The sequence below is a fragment of the Natator depressus genome, chromosome 1 (genome assembly GCF_965152275.1).
Source record: "Natator depressus isolate rNatDep1 chromosome 1, rNatDep2.hap1, whole genome shotgun sequence".
In the NCBI taxonomy this organism is placed as follows: Eukaryota; Metazoa; Chordata; order Testudines; family Cheloniidae; genus Natator; species Natator depressus.
Genome location: NC_134234.1, coordinates 197,074,932 through 197,088,731, shown reverse-complemented (window position 1 = coordinate 197,088,731; position 13,800 = coordinate 197,074,932). Strand labels below are relative to the sequence as shown.

The 13,800-nt window shown below is 45.2% G+C and overlaps 1 protein-coding gene across 1 annotated transcript in view; it reads left to right on the top strand.

Moving 5' to 3' along the window:
* The window catches only part of LOC141999907 (coagulation factor V-like), a 67,533-nt gene that overhangs the window by 36,618 nt on the left and 17,115 nt on the right, over window positions 1–13,800 (top strand). The window contains exons 13-15 of the mRNA XM_074973783.1: window positions 1,770–3,810; window positions 6,332–6,506; window positions 12,291–12,527. Of these exons, the coding sequence (XP_074829884.1) occupies window positions 1,770–3,810; window positions 6,332–6,506; window positions 12,291–12,527 (2,453 nt within the window). The remainder of the gene's footprint in view (window positions 1–1,769; window positions 3,811–6,331; window positions 6,507–12,290; window positions 12,528–13,800) is intronic.

Genomic DNA, 13,800 nt, shown 5'->3' with positions numbered 1-13,800 from the left:
GCCTGGTTCTTTTAGTCACATGCTTCCACTGACCACTTTCCTCACCCAGCAGTCTCCCCTCAGAATTCCTCTGTCCTGCTTCCATCTGCAAGTCTGAGCTTTTCCCTTCAGATACCTCATGTCTTTGCTCCATAATCTGCTCGAACCCCTTTCTAAACTCAACCAGACTTTCCACCTGCATCTCCAAACCTCGGATCTTTTCCTCCATCAGCTCTATCAGACGGCATTTCATGCAGACAAAACTCTTATCAGGTACCCCCTCCGGGATCATGTACGTACCGCAGCTTCCACATCCAGTCATCTTCATTGTGTCTTCCGCTACATGGGTCACTGCCACTGCTGCCTCTGTATCTGTCATAGCCTTCCCACCTAAATCCTGTTAATCTGGGAAACACAAACCACACCAAAACACCACCCCCCACAGCAAAAACAAACCTCAAACAAGCACCACAAGACAAACTCCCCTTACACACTCCCACTGAAACTCCCCTGTTTACAGCTCTGTTTGCTGGCTCCTGTGCCGCTACAGCTGTCTGGATCAAACCAGTGGTCCATCTAGTTCTAGTATCCTGTCTCTGAGAGTAACCACTATCAGATGCTTCACATAAAGGTGGAAGAAATCCCATAGTGTGGACAATTTTGGAATAGCCTGCCTATAATGGAAGTTTCTTCCTAATCCCTGTGGTTGGTTGATGCCTTGAAGAAGAAGGGTTTAGATCCCTTAATTTTTTATCCTGTTTAAAGTACCTGTGAATGGTCTCCTTGTCCATGTAAATGGCTAGTTCTCTGGATCCTACTAACTTCTTGGCTCTAGCAGTACCTTCTGGCAGTGAGTTCCACAGGCTAATTATGTATAATTTTTTTTAAAAGGAGAAATGTTTACTTGAAGCTGGAAACCTCCATCAGACTTTACAGAAATCTCCAAAGTTGTACTTTTGTACTTCTCCACCATTATTGTTTGGTTTTAGTATGTGATCACCTCCTTCCCTCCCTAGACCTTCTTTTCCAGTTCTTGTAAAATGTGCTCATTTTTGCTGACTTTGGAAATAATGTAAGGAAAGCAATGCAATTCTGTCACTTAAAATGTAGAGGAGGTAGAAAATTACACCTGACATCTTTTTCAGGTAAAAGCCATTTTTTGTCCATCTTTCCCATGTTTTATTGTGGGACATGCCATGAAATGCAAAGAGCCTGGAGTCAATTGATGCAGTGTGCCCATTTATTCTCATGTAGGCCAATCTAGAGGTCCAAATGTGGAATTTCACTGTCCTATTAAAGACCTTCCCCCCTCCAGAGGGTTTTAAAATATTGTAACATATCTGATTTTGAAATGGTTTAAAATGCCTGTGAGGATTTTTATTATGGTCAGTATTCTCTCATCCATAGGTTTATACACATAACCCAAACTCCCAAAGTTTGGACCCCTATCTAAACCTCTTGTTTCCATCTAGTTTTGATCTCTTATCTCCCTTTCTATCATGGGATGTACCAAACACCTGAAACCAAATAACCCTAAATTTCAGGGAAGTTGAGATCCAGATCTGTCTCTGAACTTTATGGGTCAATTGTTTCAGTATTCATGATTTATTGCTGCAGTTATGCCTAGGAATCCCAATCAAGGACCAGAGCAATATTGTGGGGTGCTTTACAGACTAATAACACAGAAGACAGCCCCTGACCTAGAGAGTTTACAGTCTAGACAGGACATGACAGGTGGGGGTCAAGCTCTACAAAGTAATATGTAGTACACTTTTTTTTTCCAATTGCAGGTACGTGGCTTTTTGCATCCTGGGGTTCCCCTGAGATGAGCCATGGCATGACGCTGAGGTTTAGAGATGCCAAATGTGAAAAAGATATAGATTATTATTCTGATGAGGACCCATATGAAATCATAGATTTTTCATATGAGACGACTCTTGAAAATGTGCCTGTAACCTCACCCCAAACTGGAGGAGAAACAAAAGAAATATCAAAAAAAACCCAGGAATCTTCTGATGATTATGATTATCAAGATCTGCTGGCCTCAAGTTTGGGACTTCGGACATTTGGAAAGAAACCAATGATCCAAGAAGAAATGCAGAATCTTACTGCTCTGGCCATAGATGAGAACTTTGGCACCAGCACTCAGAGGGCTGATGTGGCTGCTGGCTCAGATCCACCATTCATGGAGAACAGTGGTACCTTGGACACTGATGAGCTCTTGGAAACTCAAAGCACTGCTCCTCTCCCAACCGAGGCTGGGTCCCTCCACATAGATTACATGGTGGCAGCAAAAGAACATTCACTTCCAGTCACCACAACAGCAGAGAGTCCTGACTTGGCATCTAAAGCTGGAAACCAAAGTGACTATGAAGCAAATCACCGTCAGACATCAGGAAATTATGAGAAAACACTTGCAGGTGAACTACTGAGGACCAGGGAAGAAGCCCAAACAAAAGATGCAGCAGAACTGTTACCTGACAGAGGGGACAGCATGACATCCTCCTTTGCAACACTCTATTCAGAAGAACCGCAAGAGAAAAGTTCAGGAGGGGAATTCAATTTCAGTAGAAAAAGGGAAAGGCGAGACGAGCGGGAGACTACGTTTTACACCGTTAAAAAGATGCGAGCCCTCTTAGATCATGCTCAACAAAATAAAAGTATTTTCTCTCTTGGCAATACCAGTTCAGACAGAGCACCTCTTTCTGCTCACCATGCAGAGAATATCTCCAGTTCAGATATGTTAGGGACTGACCAGTTTCCAAATGAATATGCTGAGGACCAGGATGTGGAGGAGGAAGAGGAGGAGGAAACCAAGAAAGAAAATGCTGAATTTCCCAAACATGCAGATAACTTGACTTTTGCTGTGGGACACAGGGCAGAAAACAATGAGTTAAACATGTTCAATCTCCCTGACTTAGAACTACCCAAAGATAAACAAGAAAGAAATTTTACTCTAGATTATGCATCGGATATCTTAATTCCTACTCATAGCCCAGTGGTGGGAAAGGACATGTTGGGAAAGCTGTCGCCAAGAGGTATGAAGTCTCCATCTAAAATTATGAATGAGAAAAGAAATTTGGCCTCTGGGAAGGAGAGTTATGGGATGGAGATAAATTCAGCTCAGGCTACTGATAAATTACAGAATTGTTCCAGAAATGCTACAATGCCTACAAGAGAGAGTGTATCCTTGAATAAGAAGCAGCAAGGGAAATTCAAAGGCTACTCACCATTTACAAAGCGTCATTGGAAAGTAAGCAGCAAGCATCCAACTCTGAAAGGGGAAGAGAGAAATGTGAATGGCACCTTGAGTACCTCTGGGACTCTCATCAAGACCCGAAGGAGGAAAAAGCATTATCAAAAGTATAGTAATCTCTCATTGACACCCAGAGGTGTGAGACCCCCAAAGGTACCTGGAGAGCAAAACTGCACATTATTGTCCAGGGAGGCCAACCACACAGTGTCCCTTTGTGAGGCCAACAATACAGCATTGCCCAGCGAGGCCAACCACACGGTTTTGCCAAGCAGGGCTAACTACACGCTGACCCCAAGACAGTTTAAGCCCATCATCATAGGGCTTCCCAGTGGGAATGGGGACAACAAGAAGTATGTTCCAGGAGGCTCTGACCGTGAGGAAATTGTAGATTACCAATATTCGGATGCAGACGTAGACTTCGACGACCCATATACAACGGACCCCAGATTCAACCTTAATAATGTCCGTAACCCTGATGACATTGCTGTGCATGATCTCCGCAGCAGAGGGACCACGAGGAGATACTACATTGCAGCCGAAGAGGTCTTCTGGGACTATGGAGGATTAAAGAAAAGGTTGGACCTAATTCTTCCTCTCTGTTGCCTCAGACCCTGTTGCTGAATACCAGGCCACTGATTCAGATAGCTGTCCCACAGCAAAGCTACTGTTGCTGAAGGATTAGGGGATTTCTTAATCACGCAAGTGCTGTTCCATTTAACAGTCTGTAATGCAGTAGGTGAAGAGGAAGGAAGGACCAGTGCTTTAGGGCACTAGCCTGGAATTCAGGAGACCTGGGTTTAACTTCCAGCTCTGCCAGAGGCTTCCTGTGTGACCTTGGGCAAGTCACTTAGTCTCTCTGTGCCTCAGTTCCATGTCTGTAAAATGGAGATAAAGTCCTTTCCTACCTCACAGGTGCTTTTGTGGGGATAAATGCATTAAAGATTGGGAGGTGCACAGATACTACAGTAATGAGGCCCACATCAATACCTCAGCTTGGTATCTAAGTATGTGTGGCTGGGATGGTTTGGGACTCAGTCAAGAGAGAGCCTATAGGTTGCCAGTTTGAATCCAGCTTGGGTCGGTAGGGACTTCGGTGGAGATTTTTCAAAGTGACCTAAGGGAATCTCAGTGGAGCTGGGTGCCTTACACCCTTAGGCCCCACTGAAAATTCAAGCCTTGTAGTTCCCACTATCTGAAGTTTTATTCAGTCTCCAGTACAAAATGAGTAGTTTGGCTCCCACTTATCTGCTGGGAACTGGACTACCACATCATGCAAACCACACCACCACAGACAATTCTAATTAACCCCCTTGTTGCTAGTCTTAGCAGAGATCAAGAACTGATTGGACCATCGCGCATGAACCCCAAATTTGAGATGTTCGCATTGTTTTGATTTGGAAAAAGTGGCTTTATTTCCCAACAAGATTTTGTAATCCAGTTTTTCTGAGAGAAATTCAACCTGTTAGAAATTTGAAATTTCAAATCAAACCATGCAAAATTGCCAGTGATTGCATATTTCTGTGCAAATCTGCCTTTTTCCCCTAAAATTGCTACCCACAAAAATATTTGCACAGCCTGAATTTTCATTGTTGCGTGATTTAGGACAGGAGCGGAAATAGTTTCACTACAGCAAATTCAGTCTCCGAATTGTGTATTTTTCAAATTGTATCTTCAGACTACTTGACAAACTTGTCTATTTCTCCCTTCCCAACTTTCCCCATGTAGGACCCCTGCTTAAGTTCCACCTTCATTATTTGTATTTGCAAGAGTGACCAGAGGGCTCTGAGTTCTCCAGGTGTAAAAATCCTGAAGCTCAAATACTGAAATGATTTGCCCTGTGTGGGGCAGATACTCAGCTGCTGATATAAATGAGGACAGCACCACTGAAATCAATGGTGCTGTGACAACTTCCCTCAGCTGAGGATCTGTCCCTGAGTCTTTGGAAGAGTTGAGAATAGAACCTACAACCATAAGAAACTGAATCAGCACTTAGAGTTTTGGTGAAACAATAAGAATCAAGCTCCCTCTCCCACAGATGTATCGGCTCTGGAGAGCTAATGGAAATAAAGGATGTAATTGGTTATCAGCTATAATTCAGAGCTGCATGAGGAAGAGATGATCCCCAGGCACTAGAGGATCTAGAGATGGATCCCCAGGCACTAGAGATGATCCCCAGTGCTCTTTCCACTAAGGGTACATCTACACAGTCTGCGGCAGCAACCCTTCCAAGTGCTGGTCAACACACCTGGCCTTGTGCTAACACTATAACAATAGCTGTGTAGACAATGCTTGAAATTGAAGCACAGGCTGGCACTTGGTCTCTGACTCCCACCCCCATCCCTAGACTTGAATGCCTGAGCCGCGTCAACACAGCTGTTTCTAGTTCGGTAGTGCAAGCCCGAGTCTGCTGTGGGCTGTGTAGATGTACCTTAGGTGACTATGAGGGACTAAACTCCTATTTCTTCACAGAGCAGTTGCATTTTTAAATGTTGTGATCAGATGACAAATATGCAAAGGTGACACCTTCTCACTGAGCTGTCAGCATCACTTCCTCATGCGGCTCTGAATTATAGCTGATAACTAATTACGTCTTTTTTTTTCCACTAGCTCTCCAGAATCGATATATTTGTGGGGGAGGGAGCTGGATTCTTATTGCCTCACCAAAACTCTAAGTTCTGATTCAGTTTCTTATAGATGATGGTGTAAGAGATATAAATAGCCCAGATGGATTTTCAGATATTAGAGAAAATTTTCATCACTGGTGGTTAGAAAAACTATTTTAGGATTTGCAGACTGAGCAAATCTGGTGTGGAATTACTGAGGAGAAAAATGGAATGTAGTGATATCATTTTGTAGTCACTTTAATACCCTGGATCTTACATTTTCAGTGTGAATCACTGACATTTGTGCTGATTCATTTTCCTCCAAAGCATTCCAATGGTAAATGTAACTGTTTCTCAGACTACATCTTGAGGGGTTTTTATGTGTACGTCTCTAATTTTCATCATAAGATGTCAGTTTTTCTAATTCCATGATGTTTATGTTCCATTATGTTCTAATTCCAAAATTTTTCTAATTCCATTATGTTCCCCTCAGCACAGTGAGGAATGTCAGAACCAGACATGATGGGGGCAACACCATATACAAAAAAGTGATTTTCCGAAGCTATGTGGATAGTACCTTTACAACTCGGGAGCCTGAAGGGGAATATGAAGAACACCTGGGTATCCTGGGTCCTGTTATCAGGGCTGAGGTGGATGATGTCATCCACGTAAGTCAAGGCTTCAGGTGTTTGGTGCATGAAGGTTTCTTACAAGGATCTGAAGGGGCTGAGCTAGAACTGGTTGAAAAATATCAGTCGTTGGTGCGATATGGTGTAAAATTTATTTTTTTCTCAACTTCCCACCCCAAAAAGCTTTGTTTTTTAACACAAAACCAAAAAGTGGTGGTGGGGGGGAAAGATTTTTCAAAAACTGCTTTGAGTTCTACGAAAAAATTGCTCTTTGAAAACTGAAAATTTCCCCCAAAACTCAACTGAAACATGAATTTTTTACTGAAAATTTTTTTCAATGAAAAACCTGAAACTTTAGACAAAAATGAAAATGTTTACATTTGTCTGAAAAGTCATTTTCTGTCTTAAAAATATTTTGATGTAAAAATGTTGAGCAGTTCTAGTGTAAATGGAACTCGCTGGTCAGTATGTGTTACAGGTCCCCCCTCTGAGCCAATTCTCAGAGGATCGGAGTTGTCACAGTCCCCCCACACTCTCAGCCAGCTATGGAGCTTTAGCTCAAGTTGTAGCCACTCGTGCTTTCAGTTCTGGAGGTCCTCACGTCAATCCCGGCATGGTGGCCAAGATGCCGGCCATCACATAAATGCTAAGGATGATGTGGAAGCAATACAAATAATAAATACAATACAAGGGATTATAGCTAGTAGTAACAGGGGAATATTACAAAAGGGCACACTTCCTGTGAATGAGATCTTTGAGGCAGTGGAATAGTCTTCCCCAAGAGAAGTGGTCTCCATCTCTTGGGACTTAAAACTGGGCAGTGTTTTAGAATATTTACTGTAAGGAAGGTGTTGACCCCTAGTGGGATAGATTGAATGGGACATGATAGCTCTTTGAGTAGTGTCTCTGTGGGTACTCCACTTTAAGTGGTGGTGCATCCCGTCGAGCAGAGATTTATGGTAGCAGGGTCTGTGTGGGTCGCGGGTGCGCAGTAGGCGTCTTGTGGCGCCATTGGTGCTGTGTGTAGCATGCACACGACCCAAGCCCTCCAGTTCCTTCTCAACCGTCCTCTGCTGAAGAGGGAGCGAAGGGGCAGTGTCAGCAGTTCTCCCTAAAAACCGTTAAGAAATAGCTTTTAGATAAATATTTAGATAAGCTGTTAGAGAGAGAGAGAGAGTTAGAGTTAGTGTTAGTAAAACGAAAACAAATTTCTCGTTAGACTACACCCCACCTCCCCAAGGGGCGGTTATTAGTTAAAATGCCGGGGTCTCCAGGGTTCAAACGATGCGGCTCCTGCTGTGATGCCATGCCCGTTTCAGATGGACACTCTTTATGCGTACGCTGCCTGGGTGAGGGACATATTCCCCAGAAATACTCCCACTGCAGCAACCTGAGAGCCAGAGCCCAGTGGGACAGGGATCTCCGGCTTAAGATGATCTTGATGGAAAAGTCCCTCCAGCCTGAGAAGGACAAACAAACAGCCTCTCTGGGCGCTCCTCAAGATGGAAAAGGAGACCTACCTTTGAAAAACCAAAAAAGTGGGCTCAAACGTCTATGCAGAGAGGTCTGCGAAAACAGAGGCAGTCTCCTGCCAGGACACTGCCTCCGATGCCATCTTCCTCTCGGGTGAGCACCTATAACGCTCCAGGCCCCTCTGGCATTGCCGAGGTCTGAGCGAGAGAAATGGAGTTGTCACCGACAAAAACGTGCCTCCTCCATAGCACTGAGCTCGCCGGTATGGGGCTTGGCATCGCGTGTTTCAGGCACCACGCCTCCACCCCTGGCACCGACAAATCAGTTGGCACCGGAAGACACTACCAAGTCAGCACTGAGGGCAATGGCCAAACAACAACACCGGTCAGCACCAACTCCATCAACAAAAGAGAAAGCACCCCTGGCACCAACTACTCAGAAATGGGCACCGGCACCATCTCTCCTGCACCAGAGAGACTTAGAAATCTCATTGCACCACATTCACCAATACTCGGTGCCAAGGGCTCCCCCACAGGCTCCAGAGGAGATCACAGCCCACAAGACATGGCACAGTTCTCCAGTGATGAGGAGGAGGAGATGCAGGGACAATACCCCCATCTCACTTAAGGCCCACCGACCAATGTGGAGCGACATGGGTCCTAAACACCAGATGAACCAACCATGGTGTGGACCTCCATGGATGTACCCTCCTATGGCTTTCCCAATGCAATGGGCGCATTGGGAACCCTGGAGCGCATATAGGGGTCAGCGTTCTAGACCGTCCACAGCACATAGATGTGAACTGTGCTCTAACCTAGCATCTCCCACACCACAACCCTCGGAGACACAGGAAGGGGGAGAGGACACAGAGCCGGGCACGGACCATAGTACATCTCCTGTGCGCAATTCATCTTTCTCCGCAGATGAGGTGATTATGCCCCCACTGCCAACCTCAGCGGATGACTTTAAACAGTTTCAAGAGCTGTTGGAGAGAGTCGCACAAAGCCAAGACATCCCGCTAGAGGAGATAAAGATAAACGAGCACAAGCTGGTGGAAATACTGCAACCCGCATCTACCTCCAAGATTGCCCTTCCCATCAACAAGGCCTTCTTGGATCCTGCGGAGACAGGCTGGCAGACACCTGCCTCTATTCCACCCACCTGCAAAAGAGTGGATAGACAATATTATGTACCATCCTAGGGGGCAGACTTTCTATTTGTGCACCCGCCTCCTAACTCCGTAGTTGTCGAGGCAGTAAATCACCATAACAAACAGCCACAATTCAAGGTTACACCCCATGACAAAGAACACAAAAGACTTGACTTCTTCGGACGCAAGGTATATTCCTCCGGCGCCCTTCAGTTTCAGGTGGCCAATTATTCTGCACTACTGGCCAAATACAGCTACAACAACTATGGGAAACTTGCCCAGCTCACCTCTGAGCTATCAGAGGAAAAACACACAATTCCAGGCCATCATCACCGAGGGCCAGCTCAGAGGTAAAACAGCCCTTCAGGCAGCATTGGACACAGCAGACACGGCAGCCAGAACGACGGACACAGCCACAGTAATGCACCGAGCCTCATGGCTTCCAGCATCGGGGATACGAAAAGAACTCCAGACAAAAGTAGTGGACTTCTCTTTTGACCGGAAACAACTCTTCTCTCAGAAGACAGACAAGGTCCTTTATTCAATGAAGGATTCTTGGGCCACGCTCCGCACTTTGGGGATTTACAGCCCCCCTGCAAAAAGAAGGAAATACCAACCATCTCAGAGACCTAGAGACTCCTCAAACAGGCAACAACACCAGCGTCAACGATCACAACACCAGCGACCACCTCAATCTCTGGCGCCGACTTCTCAGGCAACACCTCCAAAACCTCAATTTTGAAAAGTTGGTCGAGGGTCTGAACGACTCCCTCATGAAACAGCGCTCACGTCTGACCCATCCCCAATTTTTGGCCATCAACTCCAGCTCTTTTACCACATCTGGGCCACCATAACATCAGACCAATGGATGTTGGAAGTTATCAAGTCAGGATACACTATTCCCTTTACCTCCCGCCCACCTACCCTACCCCCTTCCCTGTCCCTTTTCAGGGACCCTTCTCACGAGCACCTACTACAACAAAAAGTCAATCATCTTCTACAACTAGGTGCCGTGGAACAAGTACCACTACAATTCAGAGGGAAGGGATTCTACTCCCATTTCTTCCTGACCCAGAAGAAGAGCGGGGGATGGAGACCCATCCTGGATCTACAGAAGCTCAGCAAGTTTTTCAGATCCCAAAAATTCAAGATGGTCATATTGGGTACGATACTCCCAGCGCTGTAACAGGGGGACTGGTTTTCAGCCCTCAACCTTCCAAGATGCTTATTTCCATATCACCATTCATCCTGCCCACAGAAAATGTCTGTGATTCACGGTAGACGAGAACACTTCCAATATGGAGTACTACTGTTCGGCCTATCCACGACACCAAGAGTCTTCTCAAAAACTCTAGCGGGGGTAGCGACTCATCTGCACAAACAGGGGATAATGATTTTTCTCAACCTGGACGATTGCCTTATAAAAGGCCCAACTCTACAAGACACAGTGGATGCAGTCCAGTCCACTATCACATTATTCCAGGAGCTGGGTCTACAAATAAACGAACGGAAATAACCACAAACCCAGTTGAACAACTAGACTTTATCGGGGCACACCTCGACGCCATAGAAGCCAAGGCGTCATTACCCCTTACCAGATTCACAAACCTCACGAATCTCATCCAAGAGATACAAGTCAGTCCTCAAGTTCAAGCTCACACTGTCCTACAATTATTAGAGCACGTGGCAGCCACGACATTCATGGTACGACATGCAAGACTACATATGCGAAGTCTACAAGGTTGGCTCAGCATGGTATACATACCAAGCAAACACAACCTACACAAACGGCTCACAGTTCCATGAAATGTCCTCAATTCATTACAAAGCTGGACAAGGCCACAAAATATCTGAATTGGTATCCCTTTTCAACAGAAACCCCCGACAACAGTAATCATCACAGATGCCTCACTGATAGTCTTGGGTGCTCACATGAGTCAACACACAATACAAGGCAAATGGTCTCTGGGAGAGACTCCCACGCACATCAATTTGCTAGAGCTACGAGCAGTCAGCAATGCCTGCAGACACTTCCTACCTCCATATACGGAACAAATCCATTTGAATTATGACCAACAATATCGTCTGCATGTTCTACGTCAACAGGCAAGGAAGAGCTCGCTCACATTCCCTATGCACAGAAGCCATGAGACTTTGGAATTGGTGCGTACAATACAATGTAAACATCTCAGCGTGTTACCTGCCAGGCTGTCAGAATGCAACAGCAGACACGCTCAGCAGCTACTTCTCCCAGGATCACGAATGGGAGATGAATGGAGATGTCCTGAGTTCAATCTTCAAATGGTGGGGCATGATCGATGAGCTCGATCAGAGTCCATCTTGCTGCCATTTCAGCATTCCACCGAGAGATCGATGGAACTTCGACGTTCACACACCCAACTACAAACGCTTCCTCAAGGGTCTCCGAAATGTTTACCCAGATGTGCGATGACCTACACCAACATGGGACCTCAACCTGGTACTGAAATGCCTCACCGGACCACCATTTGAACCCTTAGCCACCTGCTCATTTTCTCTAACTTCTTTGACCAGGCTCTCTGGTACATAAAGGGAACAGATGAGTTACATAAAAATCAGGAGCAAGAAAAGGGGGAGACAAAAGCCAACCCTAATCTTGGAACTCCATCCTCAGAGTGAGGGACAAAAGACAAGCTCCTTGCCCTGGGAGTCCGCCTCTGGGGTGAGGGAGATGCATACTAGAGAAACTCCCATTGACATCAGTGGGAATTACATACACTGGGATCTAGTATTACTGTAGAACTAGCTTGTGCCCCATCTACCACAGCCAGCCAGGGGTGTAGAAAAGAATAAAGACTCCCTGTCCCCCTTGTGCAACCCATTGTACGCCTGCCTGGAACGGGGGTTCTCCCAGGAATGCAGGGGCTGCTCCCAACTTGCTCCTTCTTGGGAACAATGCTGGAAGGGGGGCAGGGAGTAGGTGGAGCCATTACCCTGCTCCCCACATACTACTAGCTGTGCACAGTCGAGTTTGCTGCACCTCGTAAAGATGTGTCTCGAGTTCCACTCCCCACCTCCAACCAGGCACAATCTAGCCCATAATCAGTAGACAAATCTGAATCCTGAATTTGTATTTACAAAGTTCATAGGTGTTTTATGCCTGGGGTCTTGGTTTAGGCCCAAATCTGCTAATCAAGCATCTGCTTGTATTTATTTTCTAGGTTCATTTTAAAAATCTGGCATCCAGACCATATTCCCTCCATTCGCATGGGCTTTTGTATGAGAAATCCTCTGAGGGAAGCAGTTATGAAGATGAGTCTCCCGACTGGTTCAAAAAGGATGATGCAGTTCAGCCAAATGACACCTATACCTATGTATGGTTTGCAACCAAGCGGTCTGGACCTATGCAACCTGGAGCAGCCTGTAGGTCCTGGGCCTATTACTCCGGTGTAAACCCGGTAAGGAAATCTAAGCAGAAGGGGGCTGGAGTCTGTTGGATAACAGCTACTATGTCTTGTTGCTGAAATACTGGCTTCACAGCACTTTGCATTGCTTCCTATTCTTTTGGGCCTGATTCACCACTCTCTTGTTCCTCATCTAATCATTTATGCCTATGCAAAGTGAATATAAATTGCTGCCACTGGCATGAGTGGATGGAGAATTCTGATTTGGTAGCATTTCCTAGCCGCTTTGCATAGAGTTCAGTAGCTACACAAGGCAATGGGGAATCAGGCCCTCTACCCCAAATGTAGGGCCTGATCCAAAGTCTTTCTGTTGAGTTCAGTAGACTTTTGGATCAGGCCCTTAGTTGGGAATATAGCATAGCTGAGAGAATCTCCCAGCCCCCATGTTTGCAATGTGATGTGCAAATACATCTTGGATCTGGGTTCCTCATCTTTAAAAGGGGACCTTTACCCAACCTTTATTCATTAATTAAGTCTTACTTCTGTACCTGATAAATTGGTTGAAATAATCATTCAAACAGAATAATAAAAGATCTGGAAGATCATGGTATGATAGGGTCTATCCAGCATGGTTTCTGTAAAGGAAAGTTGTGTTGCTAATCTGTTGGAATCCTTTGACTGTGTCAGTAAAATAGCGGATAAAGCAGAATCAAATGGCATATTTTATGTACACTTTCAAAAGGCCCTTGACAAGGTCACGCACAGGAAGCTACTGAAGAAAGTAAGTAATCATAGAATGCAAGGCTGAGTATAGTCATGGATCAAATGCTGGTTAAAAGAGTGAATAAACAGTAAGATTAAATGGACAGTTTTCATGATGGCAAAAGGCTACAGCAAGGGGTCACAAAGTTCTGTATTAGCACCAGTGTTGTTCAATACATTTTTTTAATGACCTGGAAAGCGGGGGAGGTGAATAGTGAGGTAGCAACATCCATTGATGACCCAATTAATTTAGGTTAGCCAAGTCCAGAGAAGACTGTGAAGACTTCACCAAGCTAGTTGAATGGGCAACACGATGGTAGATTCAATTCAGTATTGATGTGTACAAATAATCCGTATTGGACAGAAAATGTGAAACTACTTGCACCTTATGTGGTTCTAAATTAACCATAGCAACTCAGGAATGGTACCTGAGCATCACTGCAGACAGATGGATGAAAACCTCTGCTCAGTGTGCAGCTTGTAGTTGAAAAAGCAAACAAAATGTTATGATGCATACGGAATAGGATGGGGAACAATACAGAAACGATTATAATGCCATTTTAGA